The sequence below is a fragment of the Spermophilus citellus genome (assembly GCF_964194105.1).
Source record: "Spermophilus citellus genome assembly, chromosome: X".
In the NCBI taxonomy this organism is placed as follows: Eukaryota; Metazoa; Chordata; class Mammalia; order Rodentia; family Sciuridae; genus Spermophilus; species Spermophilus citellus.
This window is the reverse complement of record NC_138190.1, coordinates 108,138,740-108,160,872: the sequence shown is the minus strand read 5'-3', so window position 1 is coordinate 108,160,872 and position 22,133 is coordinate 108,138,740. Positions and strand designations below refer to the sequence as shown.

General features: G+C 41.0%; 1 protein-coding gene across 9 annotated transcripts in view; it reads right to left on the bottom strand.

Annotated features, from left to right (window-relative positions):
* The window catches only part of TMEM164 (transmembrane protein 164), a 190,503-nt gene that overhangs the window by 53,424 nt on the left and 114,946 nt on the right, over window positions 1–22,133 (bottom strand). For all 9 annotated transcript variants that reach the window (XM_081276981.1, XM_081276977.1, XM_081276982.1 and 6 more), the window contains one exon: window positions 6,987–7,065. In XM_081276981.1, coding sequence (XP_081133107.1) covers window positions 6,987–7,065 — 79 coding nt within the window. The remainder of the gene's footprint in view (window positions 1–6,986; window positions 7,066–22,133) is intronic.

Below are 22,133 nucleotides of genomic sequence, written 5' to 3'. Positions count from 1 at the left end.
AAGGACATGTTTCACAGTATTGCTTTGTGTATTTTAGTTTTGAACTAAAATTTGTAAATGAAATTGAATTTGCAAGAGAAGAATCAACTAGGTCAGGCATGGTGATTCAGGAGGCTGAGTCGGGAAGATTGCAAGTTCAACACCAGTCTCAGCAACTTAGCAAGGCCCCAAGCCACTTAGTGACACCCTATCTCAAAAATAAAAAAAATAAAAAAAACAGGGGGGCGGGGGATGTGGCTCAGCTCCAGCACCAAAAAAAAAAAAAAAAAAAAGTAAAGAAAGAAAAGAATCAATTAGTACAATAAGGTAAATTCATGGCCCTTCTTAAAACTTTCACTGGCTTCCCATAGCTTTTAGAATCAAAACCAAACCTCTGACCTGGTTCACAATGACATTCATATCTGACCCTCCCTGCCCCTCAGGCCTAGTGTTACATCTCACCCTCTCTCTTGATGTCCCACTTGCCACAGTGTTATTGCACATGCCAGTTTGTCCACTTATATATCAAGGTTCACCTCCCCTAATTCTACATTTGCTTAGTAAATTCCCTCTCAACCTTTGGATCTCTGTTTAAATATCACTTCCTCAGGTAACTCTCCCCCAAGGCCCCAGATTAGTAAATTCAGCTTATTTTATTCCAAGCTGTCATAAAAGCATGTTCCTTACTTTCAAAGTAGTCATCTTATTGTAACTGTGCATTCCGGTAATTGATTCCTATGATTTTCCCCAGTTAGCTTAAGATTATAGGAGGGATAAGGTGGTGTCTGACTTTTGCTCGTGAGAGACCTCTGGTGGCCAGTGCTGAGTATGGCAAAAGAAGGCATTTGTCAATAAAGTCTAGATGAATGAACAAATGTGCACAGGGGGCAGAGATGATTCCCAGACTACAGCTAGGGTGACCGGGTGGTGACACTTGGTAGGGAAGGGCTGGTGGGGAAGGTAATAAACTGGCATAGACAGGTTGAGTGTGACATGTACTTGGTGTATTCAGGTGGAGATGCTGAGGAGACTAAATGAACCTGAATCTGCTAAGTCACGGCTGTAGATACTGACATAGTGGTCATCACGATAAAGAACTATCACAATACAGACCGGCAGTTAAACCACAAAAGCACACAAGATCATGCTAGAGGACTCAAGGGAAAGGTAAGCCTAGAACAAAACTCCAGGGAGAGGAGCATTTCAGAGAAGTGTAGAAAAAGAACTTGTAGAGGGGACTTGGGAAAGCACGATCACTGGTCATTGAGGTAAGCAGGCCAAAAGAAAGAGGGACTTTGGAAGGTTTAAAAGCAAAATATCTCCAAAAGAATTAATCAATAATGTTCAACATAGCAGTTCAGTTGGATAAAGAATAGTCACTAGGTTTGGTCAGATGGATGTTATTTCAGTGACGACCCTGGCTGGGGAGCAGGGGCCAGAATGGAATGTTCTGAAAAACAAAAAGTAACAGAAAGTGGGCTCATCAATTGCAGACACCAGTGTCTTCCATAGTTACCAAATGTTGATGAGGTGATTTAAAGTAGTGAACAGATAAACACTTTATTTTTAATAGCTACATATCTAAAGTATATTAAAATAGTAAATCAAAGCCATGTCTCCATGAATATAATAAGGTTTCTCTTAAGGACATTTTATTTTGAAAAATTAATAAATTCAAGTGTATATATTACATATATAGTGATTTTATATATTTTTTTCTTTTTTTCACATGGAGAATGCAAAAATCATTGTGCTCAAATAGTTGAAGTTTGGGAAATACTGTCTGTGTTATTTTGAGAAAGACTAGAGAAACTTTATTGTTCAAAAAGTAGTAAAAGAAGTGTTGAAAATCCCAGAAAACAAATGATAAAATGAGGTTCCAGAGGAGGTAGGTGGGATGGGAAGTAACCACACAAGGGTATGGTCAGTGAAAGACAGGAAGAACATCACTTTTTCCAGGATGGAGAGAAGAACATAAGGATGGACATGGGAGGCTGTCTCTCCCTCTGGAGATAGCCTGCAATCTCCCTTGAATATATATTCCTTGCTTTACCCCAAAAGTTTCTTGCTTTCAAGATGGCTATGTTCTCCTTTGCACCTTTATGATGGCTGGCATTCTCCCTGAGTGTGCAGTTCTTACTTTACCCCCCAAATGTCTATTCACTGGAATAGTCCACATTCTCCCTTAAATGTTTATCCAGTTTTTAAGGTAAATCTGTCTCTTAAAAACATAATGAGCAGACACAGGTAAAGAAGCTTATGGAAGTAAAGTATTGAGGAAATTGCCACCTGAAAAGCTCTACATCTCAGGTGTGTGTGTGTGTGTGTGTGTGTGTGTGTGTGTGTATGAATAGAAAGGACAGAAAATTTGAATATAGTGTACAGGAAGCTTGGAGAAGATGGAAAGTTTACACATGACTTCTGAGGGCAATGTATGGAGGAACTGACCAAAGGCAAAATAAGTGAATGGTGTTGAAAGCATACTTATAATAAGAACCATGAAATTTTAGTGATACTAATCAGAATGCTTGAGAGATTTTTTCTAGTAGGATAACAGTGAGCACACTGGAAAGGGATTGGACATTGGTCCCAGATGGAAGGGACAAGAAGGTAAGACATTTTTCAAGAATAGTGAGGAGAAAGTCATAGAGGTACAAGCTTATTGGGAAGAAAAGAAGCTGAAAGAAGTAGAGATTTTAGTCAAAGAAAGGGTCCCAGCAGTGGTAGGGTTGTGGCTCAGTGGTACAATGCTCGCCTACCATGCATGAGGCACTGGATTCGATCCTCAGCACCACATAAATGCAAAATAAAGATATTGTGTTCACCTAAAACTAAAAAATAAATATTAAAAAACGTAAGGGCCCCAGCAGTTTGAGTTCAGAAAGAGAACTCTTAGGGGTAAATGAAGCCCAGGTGGCAGAAGAGAAAACATTATCAAAGTCACTGCAATTTAGAAGCCCAAACATTGAGAAGCTAGGGGTAGGATCGGAGGTCTTTAATAGAAGTCTCTCAACCTGCTGGTTATCCCTGTAATGGAAATATTGAGAATCACAGGACACAGACTTCTGGGAATGTGAACGAAGTGACAAAGAGGATAGGTGGTAGTGCTGGCGAAATAAAGAGACAATGGTAAAAGAGAAAGCATTTTCTCATAAAGAAAAAGAGAGATAATGATGTAGAAGAGACAAGGAGGAGCTGGGCAGGATGGGAGGCAGGGTAGAAAAAGCAGCCTCCATGAGAGGAAATGTCCAGAGAAAAATATGAAGGGGGGCTGGGGATGTGGCTCAAGTGGTAGCGCACTCGCCTGGCATGCGTGCGGCCCGGGTTCGATCCTCAGCACCACATACCAACAAAGATGTTGTGTCTGCCGAGAACTAGAAATAAATATTGAAAATTCTCTCTCTCTCTCTCTCTCTCTCTCTCTCTCTCTCTCTCTCTCTCTCTCTCTTTCTCTCTCTCCTCTCTCACTCTTTTAAAAAAAAAAAGAAAAATATGAAGGACTCTGATTTTGTGGAGAGCTACTGATAGAAATGGAGGGGGTTTCTAAGAAATATAGTTTGTTAATGAGCTTGATTCAATCACTCTACATTGTATATGTTGTAGTGTCACTGAACACTCTATATGTATATACAATTATAATCTGTCAATATCCAATAAGAATATTTAAAAAAATAAGCACTTTAACAAAACAGAGGGAAAAAATTAAATATAGTTCCAGAGAGCCAAAAGCAAAGAGATGTCAGGAAAGGGTACAGGGAAAAGAGGAAGAAAAAAACAGTGTAGACGAGAAAAGTCACATGCACTATGGTGGTGCCTAACAACATGGGAATGAGGGAGGGATGGAATCCCCACTCAGCACTACCCATCCCCACCCCATATCACAGGGACAGACATTTTATGCTCAAGGAGGACTTTGCTTTCAGAAAAATAGGGCTCCTACAATGTGAGGCATGTATAGGAAAGCTATCTTACCATCCTAAGGATAAAAATGCCCAAACCATTTATTTCTGGAAAATTCTGACAGTCTTCTACAGAAAAGAAGCCTCAAAGTTTCAGCTTTATTGGTATATAAGGAAATAATCTCCCCAACCCTCACTCCAGTTCCATTCCCCCTCCTTAAGGCCTTGAGTCCAAGCTTGGAACTAAAGGTAGAGCCAGCCCTAGAAAAAATTCAGATTTTTCTCTCCATGTTCATCATTTCTTAGTGAACAGCAGATGGTAGCAAAGAGCTGGGAAAGGTGATAAATCCTTAATATTGCTCTAGGGCAGCCAAATAGGTGATATGGCCCATCAAGTTCTAGAGGGTGTTGGATGCTCCCACCTAGGACCTGGATTCAAAGATCATTACACCTGTCCTGCAAGCCAAATCCTCACTGAACTAGGATGTCAAAGAGGTATCAGCAGTAAAACAGTGTATCATGTCTCCCATCATAGCCCTACTATTTCTTGCCTCACCAGTTAGGGACCTAGGCTACCAACAGGAAATGCTCTAAGATGACACAATTATATTCCCCAAAATGGTGAAGAGGGCCAGGTGTGGTGGCCCATGCCTATAATCCCAGTGGATCAGGAGGCTGAAGCAGAAGGATGGTGACTTCAAAGCCAGCCTCAGCAAAAGAAAGGCGATAAGCAACTCAGTGAGACCCTGTCTCTAAATAAACTACAAAATAGGGCTGGGGATGTGGCTCAGTGGTCAAGTGCCTCTGAGTTCAATCCCCAGTACCCCCAAAAAATGGTGAAGAAAAAGGGAAGGTGAACTAGGCTTTGGAAATGATCCTGCTCCCACACTACCCTCTGCAGTGCTTATTGGACTGTATGACAATTGTATACCTTCCCTAATAGACAGGGGCTCCTTCTGCAAAGACCATCTCTCTCTGATTATCTGTGATTTCCTACTAAAAATGCCTGGCACATAGTGAATGTTCAAAAAATATGTATTCAGTGAATCAGGGCAAGAGGTAGGGGAGACTCCCAGCCTGATGTGGTTAGGACTGAGAAATTTAGCCTTTCAGACTTCATATTGTATGAGAAACACCCCTGGTATGGGAAGGAATTTAGGCTGGGCTTTGAAACAGTTTATCTCTGAGACTGAACTATTATCCTGGCTCCATTGTTTATGGCTATGGGCAAAGTGCTTAATGTTTCTAGGCCTTGATTTTCTCCTTCACAGAAGGTAGATTCTTCAACCAGCTGTTTGTGACAGGAAAATACACAAAACATAACTGTCACATGTATCTTGGTACCCAACAAGCACTCAATTAAAAGTAGTCACTGATCCAGGCATGGGGGTGTCCACCTGTAATTCCAGGTAGTCAGGAGGTTGAGACCAGAGGATCCTGAGTTTAAGGTCAACCTGGGCAATGTCTCAAAAATATTAGTCACTGATATTTTTTGTGCTTATTATTCCTGTTGCTACAGCTTCTTCTCAGGGCCAGGTATTGGGGGCAAGGTGGGGGATAGTCATTAGAAGTAGGAAGTAAATTGGAATTATGATTCAGAATCTGTACTTCCTCAGCTCAGTTCCCTCAAATAGCATAGCACCAGAACCAACAGAAAGTTACAGAAGAGTCAGCCCAGTCTAGAGGGCATAGTTTCCCGATTGTTTTTTTGGAGGGAGGTGGGATGGCTACTTGGTATTTTCCATGTCAACCAGTCTATAGCTCAGCTGACAATTTTTTATGTTTCCCTCAGAGTAAAAAGAGGTTTAACTAATAGCCATAAGGAGTTGGGTATAATTCCTACCACACAAATCAGAAGCCAGGAACAATGAGGATAGGGTCTGGTGTCCTGGTTCCATTCAAAATCAGTTTATCTCTGAGACTTGTCTATTATCTGGAGTCCGTTGCCTGTGTAACAGAGGACAGAACTGACTAATAACACAACTTCAGACCTCCCTTAAAGCTAACTAAATGTAACTAAATGAAAGTGTTCTTTGGCAGTGTGAGACCCCAAGTGGCTACACCGTGTAAAAGCAGCCTCAAAGAAGATTTAGACAAATGTATAGAAAGGAGGCCTAATTGATAGGAACCAGGGAATAGGTGACCACTTTCTTGACTACCAACAAGCAAGAGAATCCAGAAGAACTTCCAGACCACCCTCCAGTGAAGTGAAGGGCCCAAATGGCCTCATGCCATTTTTAGTGCAATAGAAATAAAATTCTTGCTGCCTGGGCTGAGGTATGGAGGGTGGGTCTTCCAGAAAAGTCCCAGCAATCAAGATAGAGAGACTAGTCACTAAGACTAAAAGACAATGTCTCCCAGTTATAGGGCCTTTCAGGAAGGGAAGAATGCTAAGAAAGATCAGCTTGACCACAAAGGCCCAGGAACTCCTCTTTCCTTTTGTCAACTACACAGTGGAGAGAAGGGAGCATTTAAGGGGCAATGTGAACATAAATAGATCAGGTTCTTTTGTACAAGATTGTCTCTACCAGGTGGGCAGACTCCTTCTCTTGACCAAATAAAAAGTTTGCAATGGTTTTACATGAAGAATTACATGAAGGATTCTGTTAGTTCACCTGCCTCTTCCCTCAGTGTCATAATCCCCCAGGCCCTTGAGGCCTAATCCCTTTCAGTATCTTCTTGGGTTCTGAGAGGATGGATGCAATGAGCAAGAACATAAAGGTCCAAGTGCTCCATTTTGTCCTTGCTATACTTGACACTGAGGCAGGGGGCAGACACAAGCACAAGAAAGGGACAAAGTGTAGGGGACACCATGCAAATCTAAGGCCACTGCCAAGAGCCCAAAGCCTAGGCCCTATGACAGGCAGTTAGCAGCGCCATGCTCAACCCACAAAAGATGTTTCTGAAAAGCCTCCAGATGCTTTGCAGGCCTCATCCATGCCCAACTCCCCAGTCCCCAGTGTCTACCATTAAACATGCTGAAGAAACCCAGCCAAGCAGCAGCTCAAGATGCTGGTAGACCCCCAAGAAATAGCTGACTCCTCCAAATCCAAACAGAGGGAGAGGCAAGGTGTGGGGTGACATAGGGATATTATGTGCTGGCCTTACCTCCTTTCCAAAGCAGGTAGATGGGCACCACGTAGAGCATGACATGCTGAATGTAGTAAATCTCCAATTCAAAGGGAAGCTATGAAGACAAGATGGAGAGAGGCATTTCAGAGAAGGAAGCACTTATTTCAGGAGATTCTGAACTTGAATGCCCTTGCTCTTCAGGATCCACATTTTAGCAGACCCAGGCATTTCACCAATTCACCTCTTTTTTCACAATTAAAAAGAAAAAAGATGAATATACTCCTGACCTAGAACAGAATCTTCCAAGGTGTATTTTACTGAGATGATACTTGAAAAAATACTTCACTAAAAAAAAGTTTGGTTAAAAATTTAATAAAGGTTGCATATAACATATTCCCTTGGAGAGTCATCATGCATGGTATTGGTACATTAAGGATTTGAGTGGACTCTACAGTTAAGAATCCTACTTAATATTTTTTTCTCCAAAGTTGCTTAAATGTATTTAGGAAGTGACTTAAAAAATAGAACACTTAGGATTCTGCAGAATATACTTGGAGAAACACAACCTCATGTCATTTCCTACTCCTGGCAAGTAGATGGTAAACTATTTGACATGTAGAACTATTTGACATGTAGAACATATGAAGGAGGATTTATTATCCTCATTTTCCAAATTGAAAAAAAAGTGATTACTAAATCTGGTCAAGTCTAGATCCAAAAATAACAAGTTTCCACATAGGATACTTGGGTGTTAGTCAGGGCTTGACCTATCATTTTTATTATTTTTTAGTTATAGATGAACACAATACCTTCATTTTTTTTAATTTTTCATATGGTGCAGAGGATTGAACCCAGTGCCTCACATGTGCTAGACAAGTGCTCTACCACTGAACCACAACCCCAGCCCTATTTTTGACTGAAGACCAGCCAGCAGGGCCAATTCTGGCATAGTAAGCCAAAAGAACTTCCCTTCTCTCTTGACATATAACATATCCACTTATTCACCCTTTTCCCAATCCCCCTCAAAATGGAAGCTATGGATTACCAAAGTCGAGTATAGTTTCAACCTGGCATGGGGATCCTGCTGTTGAGCTTGGCAACAGGCAGAAAATGGAAACAGCTGGGTGGCTAACTTAATTTGGGGGAGAAAAAGAACTTCAGCAGCTGGCAAGAGGCCTTACCTATAGGGCATACTAACATGTGCATGCATGTGCAAATGGATAAACACTGATCTCAAGGGCAGCTCAGAGAGACAAGGACACCCAAGGGAAGGTGTCAGCTGCCTCCCTGTTCCCTACAGAGCAAGCACATAATCAAGAATTGTGCTAATGAGAGAAGGCAGTTATAGGCCCCCCAGGCACAGAAGCCCAAGTCTACTGTGTGCCAAGGGCTAAAACCAAAAGATGGCTGCTGAGAGCCATAGCTAAGTAAGAATGACGCATGGCAATTTCCTTGTCAGCCTACCCCATGTTGCTTAGAGGGAGGACTCTCCATTGTGGAAATGGGCTTGCCTTGGACCCAGGTCATTTGCAGTGACATTGCATGAAAGGTGACCTTGCTCAAGGACCAGGGCGGATCCGGGTTTAGGGCGATCAGGGTTTAGGGCGGTTCCAGGTTTAAGGTGTATCCTGCTGCCTCCAGGCGCCCGCTTCTTGAGTTCCTGTTGAGTTCTCTGGGGATTCAGAGAGTATTCTGGGATGCAGAGCCCGGTGGAGGTAGTGGATTTTCCCCAGAACCGTGCGTGTAGAGTGCTGGTGACAGTTCAGGAATAAAGAATTGCTGTTTGAATCTACAAGGTGTGAGTGGCTCGTGATTTTGTGCCCAGCCAGACTGTGGCAGATGGCAAAGCTCCCAGAATGGGAGCTAGGACAACTGTAGACCCTGGGCACGAACAGCAGCTCTAGCTCTTGACAATCCATATCAAAGGAGAATCTCCAGAGACCTAGATGATGCTAAATTATTACTTTATGTTCACAGAGGTGAATATAAAAACCCAGAAATGAAGATAAGGTTCCAAGTGTCTCTGTGGAAGATGCTGCAATGGGTTATGGTATCTGAAATTGGGCATTACTAGCACATGGTAGGTCTGGAGGCCTAAAAGGCCCATATTTGGCCTTCAATGTGGTCAGGATGACCCTACTATTTTATGTGAGTATGGCCATATACTTTTCTTTTTTCCATATTTTTATTGGTGCAATATGATTATACATTGTAGATTATTGTTATACATTCATACATGTACACTGCTTCAAATGTGTTCACATTCATGAGCTACTCGGTCTCTCTGTATTCGACACATAAGGAGCATAAGGTACAAAAAGGTTAATTGACTCTTTGCTGAGATCACCCAGAAAATAGTAAAGGAGGAAAAAGTCTTAGGAAGGCTCAACTCTCTGGCTATAAACCAGAACCCTGACCTCTCCCTGAAATGGGCTTGAAGTCAGGTTGCTGTCCCACTGCAGCAGAAGAGAACCATACCAAGGGCCTGTGGCCAATAGTCCCAGCACACTGTCAAGCAGTCCCCCTACTGACATCTCCAATTCCAGTGGCCAATTACTCATCTGAACTAAAAATGGTTGCCTCCCTGTCTTTCCCTTAAAGCCCCCTAGAAAGCAAAGCACCCACCTGCATGTCCAGGGACACAGTTAAGTGCTGTGCTTCTAATTCTAAGCAAGGACTTTGGAGTCTGTCAAATTTGTGTTCTAGACTTGGTTCTGATACTTATCAGTCCTGTGGCCCAGGACAAATCATACAACCTTTCTGCCCTGGCTTTGGTATCAGTAAAATGGAAGTTATTATGCTGTCACAAAACTAGTGTACAATATTTAAAATGTTTAAGAATATAACAAACACTTATACATTTTATGTGTTAGGAACTCTTTGTAAACCATTAATTTAAACTAATCACTATAACAATTGCACTGTTCCCATTATCTCCATTTTAGAGATGTTAAACTGAGGCATGGAGAATTTATATAACATACTGAAGAGCATACAACTCATTTGGTGACACAGCCAGGATTCAAATTCAAGCAGTCTACTCTAGAATTCATAGTTTTAGCCAGTATAAGGTCCGTCCTCCCTTGATACCTGTGGGGAATTCATTTCAGGACCCCCACAGACACCAAGATCTGCAAATGTTCAAGCCCCTTGCATAAAATGGCATAGTATTAGCATATAACCTACATATATTCTCCTCTATGCTTTAAATCATCTGTAGTTTACTGATAACACCTAATACAATAATAGGTTAAGTAAAGGTTATGTAAATAACCATTATCCTGTATTGCTTAGGGACTAATGACAACAACAACAGTCTGTACCTGTTCTTTACAGATGCCATTTTTCAAATATCCTCAATCCATGGCTGGTTAAATATATGGATAGGGAATCTGTGGGTATGGGGATGATCCATGACTATGAGAGGCCAATTGTACTCTGCTCCTCCTGCTTGCTCCCTCACAAAAGTCTGACACATAGGTGGAGTTAGATGGGGAAGAGCCACTGTTACTATAACCAGAGTGGTAACAGCAGTATAAGAGCATGTCTTTCCCTGTTCCTCCACATGGTAAGTGGGCCCAGCACCTCCCTATTCAAATGATTGAACAGCCTGCTCTACCTACTATTGTCCCAGCCCCACATCATGCAATGGCCAAGCTTATCCTGGAACAGAGGCCTCACAGCTGCTAAGCCTCTTGTCACTGACCCACTGCACCTCTGTAGTCACCTTGGCCAGAGACCTCAATGAGGGTTGTCTAGAGAGTGTCCCCATGAGAGTTTCCTTCCTCTGATGGCTGCCTCACTCCTATTCCAAGAGTTCCCTACCTTGGGAGCAGGAAGCACAAAGTGTGTTTAACTCAGTACAAGTGGCACTGGCAACCAGGGCCAGGGTCTGGAAAGAGAAAATAGTAAAAGAAGTAGTGTGGGGAAAGAGGAAGGGGAAAAAGGAAGGATCTGAAAGAGAAGAGACAAAAGGGAGCTGGAGAATCAATCACTTGACATTTAATAGCTAATTTAAGTACTTATATTATGTACCATGTACTGTGCTAACTACATTTATATATACTTTCCTGTGGAGTGGGGACAATGATCATCCACATTTTACAGATGAGGAAAGTAAGGCATAGAGAAGTCAAAGAATGCCCCTCAAAGAAGCATTAGACGTGGAGGATGAGGGCAAAGGGCACTGAGTAGTAGATATTGAGTGTAGGCTGAGTTCCAGGAACTTTCTCAAAGAGTCTCCCCAACCTTCTTTTCCCCATTTTATGAACAATATAAGTGAAATGCCACACTTTCTTCAGAAGAATTTCATTTAATTCAGTTAATTCATTTCTAGCCTAAAGATCTTGTACTTAAGAACTCTAAATGTCCACAGCCAGATTCTTTTTCAGCTGGAGGAATCCCAAGGCTACATCTGACATGGATGCAATTCAAAGTCAAAAGAAATAAAAAAATATTTTAAGCTATACAGAACATTAACTTCTTTTTCATATCCAAGTCAACATGTTTTTTAGAACTGAAATTACAAAGTGGTAAACTTAACCAGACCTCTGGAGTCAGACTGCCTGAAACATCAGATACATGGACCCTGTCTGTGGCAAGATCCCCACCCTGCTTCTTCCCACCTCCCAACCTGGACTGGACAGTGACATGCACCAACATCCTCTGCCATGAAGACTACCAATCTCACTGTCCTACATCCTGTTTATTTCAGCCACCAAAAGTAGCCCAAGATTCCCAGGTTACCCTCCCCAACACCTGAACTCAAATCCCTGTATTGCTCTGTACATATCCTAGTCTGTCCTATCATCCACCCCGTCTTCCAGTACTTTAAATCCTTCTATTTTCTTGAGCTCCTAGCTCTCGCTAGCAAAATTTCCTATACCTCAAACTTTTCTGTGAATAGCCCATTTACCATTTTGCTTTACCAAAAACTTAGCCCTGCTCTAAGACACTATTATCCCAATAGCCCTCTTGAGTAGTGGGTGTTTTTCCTCTAATACCTCCTTCTGCCACTTGACCAGGAGGGCACCTTTCTGCTTCTCACTGTAGCTTCTAGATTTTCTTTGCCTTTTTGTTAACCACTCCTCTGAAATGAAACTACAGTACCCACCACTCCTTCCTGTTGAAGTCATATATGGCCCCCTCCACAGTCCTCAAAGACTTTGTCTCTTGCCTCCCAGTCACTGCTTTCCTAACAGTCCCTGTTCAAAATCCCTGTGTTTTCAATATTTAGTAATGCCCTGGCTTCTCCTTGCATTTCCTTTCACTCAACCCAAGATCTCCTCTCCCCATGTTGCCTCACCCCTGTTCCCTTAGTCACACCTATCATTATTAATATCTGTGACTCCTCTGTAATGCACCTTACTCTCCACTGTCCAACTCCTCCTCCTCATACCCCAGCTGATACTTTTTCAACTTCACCAAGACCTCAAGTCTGTTGATCCTGCCGCCTCTTGACTGCCTCCCCCATCAACCTCATGTCCCCATTTCTATATTCATCCAGCACCGAGTTTAAGGTCCTGCAGCACTTCATTCTGTACATTTACGAACTCTCCTGACATTCTCTCTCCCTTTTCCTTGCTTGCCTTGCCAAACTGCATTCCTGGTTAAACCCACTGTCTTCCTTTACATCTCTATATGCCTGCAAGCAAGCATGACTGGAGAAAAATATGAATAAATCCACACTGTTAACTCTTTAAATTCACCACAGCAAACTTTGAGCAGACTCCTAATGTTGCCCTATAATCCAACTATGTTTTAAGGCTATTCATTCTCCTTTCTCCTAAGCAACTATTTCACACCTTCTCCCATTTGCTTCAAACCTTCCCCATCCTTGCCTATTTCACAGGGTGATGGGGGAGGGTTGTAGGACATGGGCTCCCACCTCCATGTCTCCCTCCTCCCTGCATCCATGCTCACAGCTGCCTGTTCCCCTGCCTCTATGTAGGAAGCCCTATGCTGCTGGCTAAAGAATGCTATCTTCCATCTAAAGAAACAAAAACTCTTGACCCTACTTTCTGCCACAGCTACTACCTCCAGTTCTCTGCTTCCCTTCATACTTTAGAGGAAATCTCCTCAAAAGACTTGTGTCTAACTCAGAACCCTTGGTAGCTCTCCTCTGAAATATTCTTCTACCCAAATTCTTCCAAATTTCCACTCCCATAATTTTACCCAAATTGTTCTGGTGAGGTTACCTACAAGTTCCATTTGGCTAATTCCAACGGGCAACACACACATGTGGTGTCTTTGCATGAACTATAAGTAGGTGCCTTTTTACTGCCAAGACTCAAATCATGCCAGTGTGTCAGAGAGATCTGGGGCCCAATCACCCTTGTATGCAGTTGACAACCTGTATAACTGGATATGCCAGTCATGGTCAGTTTCCAAGCCTCATTTTTCTCAATTAACTAAGCAGCATTTGATAGAGTTGATGATTCCTTCACCTTTAAAACACTTCCAGTACTAGGCTACTACATAGCACAGATCTTTTCCTTTATTCTTTCCCTATCTCGAAGGCTTTCATTCTCAAACTCCTTTGCTGGATCTTCTTTATGTCCCTCATCTCTAAATATTACAAAGCCCCAGAACTAATTATTTGGCTCTCTTCTCTTTTAGGTAATCTTTTTTTTTTTAAGAGAGAGTGAGAGAGGAGAGAGAGAGAGAGAGAGAATTTTTAATATTTATTTTTTAGTTCTCGGCGGACACAACATCTTTGTTGGTATGTGGTGCTGAGGATCGAACCCAGGCCGCACGCATGCCAGGCGAGCGCGCTACCACTTGAGCCACATCCCCAGCCCTCTTTTAGGTAATCTTATCCAAATTCTTAGTTCTAACTCACAAATAAATCTGTCCAGCATAGAATCAGGCTGCTAAGATTGAAATTCTAGCTTCATTTACTTGCTATGTAACTTTTGGCAAATCACTTAATCTTGCTGAGTATCAGTTGGCTCATCTGTAAAATGGGGATGATAATAGTATATACCTCATCAGATTCTGGTGAAATTAGGTGAGATAATGCATATAGAGTTCTTGGTCCAGTACTGACATATAATGGACTCAATAAACATTAGTTGTTACAATCATTATCCTCTTCTTTTACATTAATTCTGCCAGTAACTAGTAAAGCTGGAATTTCAATCCCAGTCAGCAAGACTTAATACCAGGTCTCTCTGGGCCTAAAGTTGGAGTTTTATTTCATCATTCTGCCCTAGCAAGAGCCTCCAGTATGGCTCAGATTGGTGGCACACACCTGTGATTCCAGCAATTTGGAAGAGTGAGGCAAGAGGATCACAAGTTTGAGACCAACCTGGACAATTTAATAAGACTTTTTCTCAAAATAAAAGTAAAAAGGACTGGGGATGTATCTCAGTGGTAGAGCACCCCTGGATTCAATTCCCTGTACCAGGGAGAAAAAGAGCTTCTAAGCAAGAGATGGTGGCACTTGGGCTTGCCCCATAAGCCCTAAGTCACAAATCTGTATATTTGGCAGGTACTTAGGCTTCCAGTCCATTTTTTGACCCATCTCTAGGGCAGGATTTTTCACTGGAATCTTCTTTGCTTCTCAAAGAAACATCAATACTTCTCACTTACGATGGTCCTATCCTCATTCTCATCAAATAACCAAGGAACACTTACTGAGGCACTAGTGGGTGGTAGGTAACATGGTTACTCTTGCAATGTGGTAATGATGAAGGCATCTTGTATGATAGCTTCGTAGCTCCCATAAGAGCTGCCCTGTAAGACTCCACAGTGCAATTGAGAAGACCAATAGATAAAAAATTAATATCAGTGCAGCAAAAGATTATGAGAACTCTTTAGATGAAGTGTTGGCTTGGGTTCTAGTTTTGTTTCAAAGCAAAGGAAAGGCAGTTTCCTGCAGTTTCTCTGCAGTTGCAGAGAGCTCCCAATGGTAAATGGCTACAGGGGATATTACTAGAGGCAGGGAGACCAGTTAGAAACTAGTGATGGGAATGTTTAAATAAAGCCTATGGCAGAGGAAGTGAGAAAAGAGAGAATGGGTAGATTTGGGAGAAGTTCAGGATGCTGAATCACCAGGAGTAGTGAACGGAATGGATAGAGTTATACAGAAAAAGAAAGGTAAAGATCAAAAGATGATTCTCATAATGATGGCTTAGGTGATTGTTAGGATGTTGGGGTTTCTTCTTAACTTGGGACCTACAGTCAAAGATACAGACTGGAGAAGGTGAGGTACAAGAAAAGACGCTGGGACCATGCTGAATTTGTGGTGCTTCTAGGACAGCCTGGCACAGATGCTGATAAATCAGTGGAAATGTGGGCCTGGATGGCAACAAAGCTAGCAAGGATAAGAGATGAAAGTGAGGCAAATGAAACACATATATAACTGTATGTTACAAAACAGACACATACTGATGTACATCAGAAAACATAAACATGTCAGTTTAAAAGGATGAGGTTTGGAAATGCTGATATTTTCTTCAAATATGCTAATGGAACACCTTATGCACTCCACTTTTCAGACCCTGGTCCTCTATAGTTTTTTGAAGAGGAAGTGGGTAGAGAGATAAAGAAGTCATAATTAAAAAGTAGTGACAATACAGAGAAATAATTGTTAAGAATCGGAGAAATATGCTGGGCACAGTGGTGCATGCCTATAATCCCAGTGGCTTGGGAGGCTGAGGCAGGAGGATCATAAGTTCAAAGTCAGCCTCAGCAACTTAGAGAGACTGTGTCTCAAAATAAAAAAAAAAAATAAGAAAGAGCTGGGGATGTGGCTCAGTAGTTAATTGCCCTGGGTTAAATCCCTAGTATCAAAAAGAGAAAAAAAGAACAGGAGAAATTTGAACATAATTTATAGACTGAGGGAAAGAGCAAGTAGATGGGGAGAGAGTGAAGAAGCAAGAGAAGCAGGATGTCATTAGAAGGCAAGAGGAATGGAAGCAGGAAGAGGGGACGGAACCTGAAACACAAATGGAAGGGTTAGCCTTGGGCTCCCTGGAGATAAGGAGGGAAGGATAGGCTGAGGTGAGATCATCTGTATGAAGGAGGGGTTCATGGTATAAGTCGAGGGAGCTCTCATCATATACCCCAGGAGACTTGCCATTACCAGAAGTGTCCATGGCTAATGATAAGTGAGGGTATACAGTTGCACAGAGAGGACACTGGTCTCAGCTTAGCCCCAGACTACAGTCAGGGAGTCAAAATATACAATCCATTTCCCTTAGAGGAGAAAGAATACAACCCATGGTTTAAACTGCTCTTGTTGTTGTTCATTCCAATAAAGTTTGGCTTTGGAACAGTTTATCTTCATTAACTAACCACATTCTTAAACTGTGGTCTCTTAGGGCCACAGATTCCCTGGGACTAAATCTTAGAGGATCCACAAAAGGAATACCCACAACCTAAATGACCATCACTATAGGACTAGTTAAATAAACCCCCATACATTCATAGAACAGAATATCATGTCGCCATTAAAAACAACACAGTACCAACAGGAAATATTCTGGCAAATACAGAATGTGGGGCATTCTTCAAAACAACTATACAAATAATTCACCAAAACTTCAATATCCTGGATGTGGTGGTGCATGTCTATGATCCCAAGGACTCAGGAGGCTAAGGTAAGAGGATTGCAAGTTCAAAGCTATCCTCAGCAATTTAGCAAGGCCCTAAGTAGCTCAGTGAGACCCTGTCTCTAAATAAAACACAAAACAGGGCTGGGGATGTGCCTCAGTGGTCAAGCACCTCTGGGTTCAATCCCTAGTTAAAAAAAAAAAAAAGCAAAAACCCTTCAATATCGTGAATGAAGAAGGAAAGGGGAACTAGACAGTCAAAGCAACACTTGAAACTTAACCAGATCGTGATTTTGGGGGGGGGGGGGGGAAGGTACATAAAGAAGTTTTGGGGACAATTGAGGAAATCTGAATATAAATAAAATAGATGATATAACATAATTCATTGTTTTTTTCCTAAAGGGTGAGAATACTATGGTTTACACAAAAGAATGTCCTTATTTTTAGGAACTATAGGCTGAAGTAGGTAGAACTAAACTTTTAACGTATCTATAGCTTTCACTGCAATAATTTAGGAAACTTAACAGAGATCTTAGTAAGAGAATGTGAAAAGACATTTAACAATTTTTAATCCATCTGGAGGTTATATAGTTGTGCATTCTAATATTTCCACTTTTTAGTATATTTGAATATTTGTATAATAAAATATTGGGAACATTTCAAATTTAAATGGCACAATCTATATGAACTAATTATGACAAAACCTTAACATATACTACATGGCAATAAAAACAAGGTACATAATTTTTAGAGAATAATTTGCCAGTACTTATCTACATTTGTGAATGCTCATTCACTTTAACTTAACAATTTCACTTCTAGGAATTTTCATTAGAACAAAATGTTCACAGCAGCATTATTTGTGAACAAAAAAAATAATAAAGTGTCCTGACTGTTCATCAGTGGGAGAGTCATCAAAAAACACTCTAGCTGAGCATGGTGGCATACACCCAGCGGCTAGGGAGGCTGAGGCAAGAGGATGTCAAGTTCAAAGCCAGCCTCAGCAACTTAGCGAGACCCTATCTCAAAATAAAAAATAAAAATGACTCAGTGCCCTTGGGTTCAATTCCCAGTACCAAAAAATAAGACACAGCATAGAAGATGAACCACTTGACTCTATTTTTCAAAAGGAGATACTACCATTTCTGGGTAAAAGAGAACAACTTTATACTGCATAAAGCACAATTCTCTTTGTAAGAGAAAAAGGACTTCGTTTGCATACTTTTAGATGAACGTAGATGCATAGGAAAAGAACTGAGGTGTGATTTGCCAAAACTGGGGAGAGGAAGAGGATTGGCAAGAGGTTGAAAAAGGGAAGAGGAAACATTAATGTTGGAATTTATACCCTTTTACAGCTAGATTTTTACAACAAATGAATGTGTGCATTTATTAATCTGAAAGGATAAAAGAAACTAAAGTTAAAATGTAAAGGACCAGGTATTGTTAAGTTTCTAAGCTACACTCAAAGCCCGAAATTCCTGTAGCTGTTAAGACAATTCCTGGGACTGCCCATTAGATATGTGTAGGAATCCCCCCTGACCACTTAGTTGGTTAACAACCTGGACCCAGTGCAGCTCAGCACGTAGGCACCTCAGGGCCTAAACCAATCAGTTTGAATGTATACCCCACTTTAGGACTGACCTATCACCCCCGCCCGACCTGTTCCCGCCAATGAATGTACTAATCATGTTTGAGAGTTGTTGTTCGATTTTCCCGCGCCTCATGATGATTTGCTCTGATGTATGCAAAGCCCCCGCCCTCCCCAAAAAGTGTACTTAAGCACTGCTTAACCCCTGCTTGGGGCTCTTGGCCGCTCTCCCTTCTTGAGTGAGCACGGAGCCCCAGCGCGCTGGATCTGCAATAAACCCCCTTTTGCTGTTGCATGAGTCGGTCTCTTGGTGGTCTCTTCCTCCGTCGTTTGCTGGTCCCTTACAAATCATGTGCTAAAAATATTTTAAAAGATTGAAAAAAATCCAAAGAGGAATATATTACACTGCTAACAGCAATTACCTATCATCTGGGCAGTAGAAGAAGTAAATTTCATGTTAGATTCTTTTATCTCTATATTATAGAAATCTTTAAAACAAGGGGATACATTAAGCTATTAGTGAAAAATAGTGCTAATTTCTTCTTGTTTTTTAGAATCTCCTCTCTTAGAGTATCTGAACATATTAAGAAAGTAATATGTAAAAAGGGTCCATAGACCCCCAAATCCCATAATCTCACTGTATCTGCCCTAATGATACATATGTACCCCTCCAGTCAGGATAAACACCCACAGCCCTCCCTATAAGGCATATAGTATTCTACCTTATTCCATCCCATGATGTGGTGGGGCCACTGGTCTTTCCATTTGGAAAAAAACCCTATCAGGGCTACTCTGGTCTTCCTCCCTGTGCACAGTGCCCTTGGGAGAGTGAGGAGCAGTGTTGTGACTATCTGTTGTCTGGCCCCAACATCAAACAAAATATTTTGAGCCCATGAAAAATGTCATTTGCTCTTGTGGCACAGCTATTTGGGCAAGCACACTTCCTGATGTAAAAGGTGTAGCTGCCCAGTCCTGCCTGCCTGGTTCAGACAAGCCCACAAAACTGTATGGAATGGCAATTTCAGGTCTATCAGCCAAGATGTTCTGTAAGGCTGTTTCTTTTCTCTTCCCTTCTCTTCCTTTAAGATGCTAGGGATTGAACCCAGGGCCGCATACACACTAGGCAAGCACTGTACCTCTGAGCTATATCTACAGCCCTTAGTTCTTTTTTTTTTTTTTTTTAACCAGGATGAAAATGAAACCTCCTAAGTCTTCTCCCACCTTTAACTGACTTAATAGTTGCTGTCTGTCCTGGGGAAACCACCAAGTACTATTCTTAGATATTGTTGCTAGTTATCAAACAGTCATTTCTGGAAAGGCAGGGAAAAAAGCACTAGTGTTTTAATAATAATGCTTAATAATAATAGTAATAATAATAGGAATGACAGTTAATATTTGATTGTTCCTAGGGAATATATCACACCTAACTGCTGCATTTTTTTCCTGAATTTTAATGATAAAGGAGGGTGATTAACATAATGATGGTAATAATGACTAATACTTAGAGACTCTAATGGGATGAATTGTCTATCCCCAAATTCAGTCTTGGTACTAATGCCCAATACTTCAGAATGTGACTGCATTTGGAGACAGGGCCTTGAAAGAGGTAAAGGTAAAAATGAAGTTATATTGGTAGTCCCTAATTCAATGTGACCAGTGACCTTAAATGAAAAATAGTTTCGGATACAGAGAGATACCTGAAAAGCCATATGAAGACACTAGAAGAAGGCTATTGACGAGAGAGAGAGAGACTCTGAGAAGAAACCCACCCTGATGATAAGTTAATTTTATTGGGAAGTTTTAGAACAATGTATTTAGTTACATAGGTTTGCTTCTTTTTTTTTTTATTTTTTCCTATTCTTTCTTTCTCTCTCTCTTTTTTAAATTTTTTTTATTGGTTGTTCACAACATTACAAAGCTCTTGACATATCATATTTCATACATTAGATTGAAGTGGGTTATGAACTCCCAATTTTACCCCAAATGCAGATTGCAGAATCACGTCGGTTACACATCCACAATTTTACATAATGCCCTATTAGTAATTGTTGTATTCTGCTACCTTTCCTATCCCCTACTATCCCCCCTCCCCTCCCCTCCCCTCTTCTCTCTCTACTCCATCTACTGTAATGAGAGCAACTAAGAACAGAGCAGGGAGGAAGAGCAGGAAGAAAAGATTAACATTAAACAGAGACATGAGATGGGAGGGAAAGGGAGAGAAAAGGGAAATTGCATGGAAATGGAGGGAGACCCTCATTGCTATACAAAATTACATATAAGAGGTTATGAGGGGAATGGGAAAATAAACAAGGAGAGAAATGAATTACAGTAGATGGGGTAGACTGATAACATCTTAAATCTTAGACTTCTTCTTCCAAAACTGAGAATAAATTTCTCTACATTAAGCCACCCAGTCTGTAGTAAGGTGTTTGTTATGGTAGTGCTAGCAAACTAATATACTGACCTACTGTGCTTTACAACTAGTAGCTTTTTTTTTTTTGTATCTAGGGATTGAATTCAGGGGTGTTTTACCACTGAGCTACATCCCCAACCCTTTTATTTATTTTATTTTTGTGGTGCTGGGGATTCAGCTCAGGGCCTTGTGAATGCGAGACAAGCACTCTACCAACTGAGCTATATCCCCAGCCTCCAACCCTTTTATTTTCTATTTTGAGACCAGGTCTTGCTAAGTTGATAAGGCTGGCCTCAAACTTGTGATCCTCCTGCCAACCAAATCTCTAGATTATAGGTGTAGGCCACTGAGACTGGCAGGTAGTTCCTTTTTGTTACTCTCAATTTTTTTTTTACAGTTTTTTATTAGATTTTTTTTGGAGGGGTGGGTACTGGGGATTGAACTCAGGGGCACTCAACCACTGAGCCACATCCCCAGCCCCTTTTTGCATTTCATTTAGAGACAGGGATCCCTGAGTTGCTTAGTGCCTCATTTTGCTGAGGCTGGCTTTGAACTCATGATCTTCCTGCCTCCGGAGCCACTGAGATTACAGGCATGATCCATTGGGATTACAGGTATGCGTCACTGCACCCAGCTGTTACTCTCAATTTTAAGATAAGGGACTCAAGACACAGAGAAGTTTTTTGTTTGTCTGTTTTGTTATAACAAAATCCTGGAAATAGCCAAATGCCCAAAGAAGAATAGAGAAAAACATCACGGCCTATTTACAAGATAGAATGTTACACGACAGTGAAAATGTAACTAGAATTCTATGCATTAGATACTAGGAATGAATCATAGTAATCTAATGTTGCATAGAATAAGAAATTCCCAGAAGATAACATACAAATAGGACCCTTTTTATAAGGATCAACAAACAATTAAAACTAAATAATATCTTATTTAGGACTCTATGTATCCATATCTATATATCTGTGCAAATGAAACAAAACTCTATTTTATGAAAAAGCAAAGGAGTAATAGCCAAAATTCAGAGTAGCAGTTCTCTTGGGGTAGGTAGGGAAGGATTGGGAAGCAGCAAATAGGCAGATATGTTATGATCTAAGGGACTAGTTCTTAGGTTGGGTTCAGTCGTTTGTTATTCATAAGTAAATAAATGCACACATAAATTAAATGAAACTATTCACAGAAAAAATGGTGGAATAAGTTATAAATCAAGGATTCTAAATTTGATTACCCTAATTATGTATACCCATCTTTGCTCTTTTTAAATTGGATCTAATTCTTTTTTTTTTTTTTTCAGAGTTGGGGAGAAAAACTCAGAATCTCAGTCAGAATTTGAACCCAAGGAATCTGACTTCAGAAACCCATGATCTTAAATTCTGTTGTTTGTTCCATAGTTTAGCCTACTCCCTTGCTGGAAAAGAATTAGGGTCTTTTATGAACACTGTGGGACTTACCTTACCTAGCTACCATGATATAGGCATTACCTTCATATCAAAATGGACAGAGGGGGCTCTGAATTCATTAAATCCAGATTTACACTTCTTCAGACTGAGCCAAAGGTCAAATATGACACAGAAGGAGGAGAGAATCTTTGAGTACACAAGAAGGTACTTCAGGAC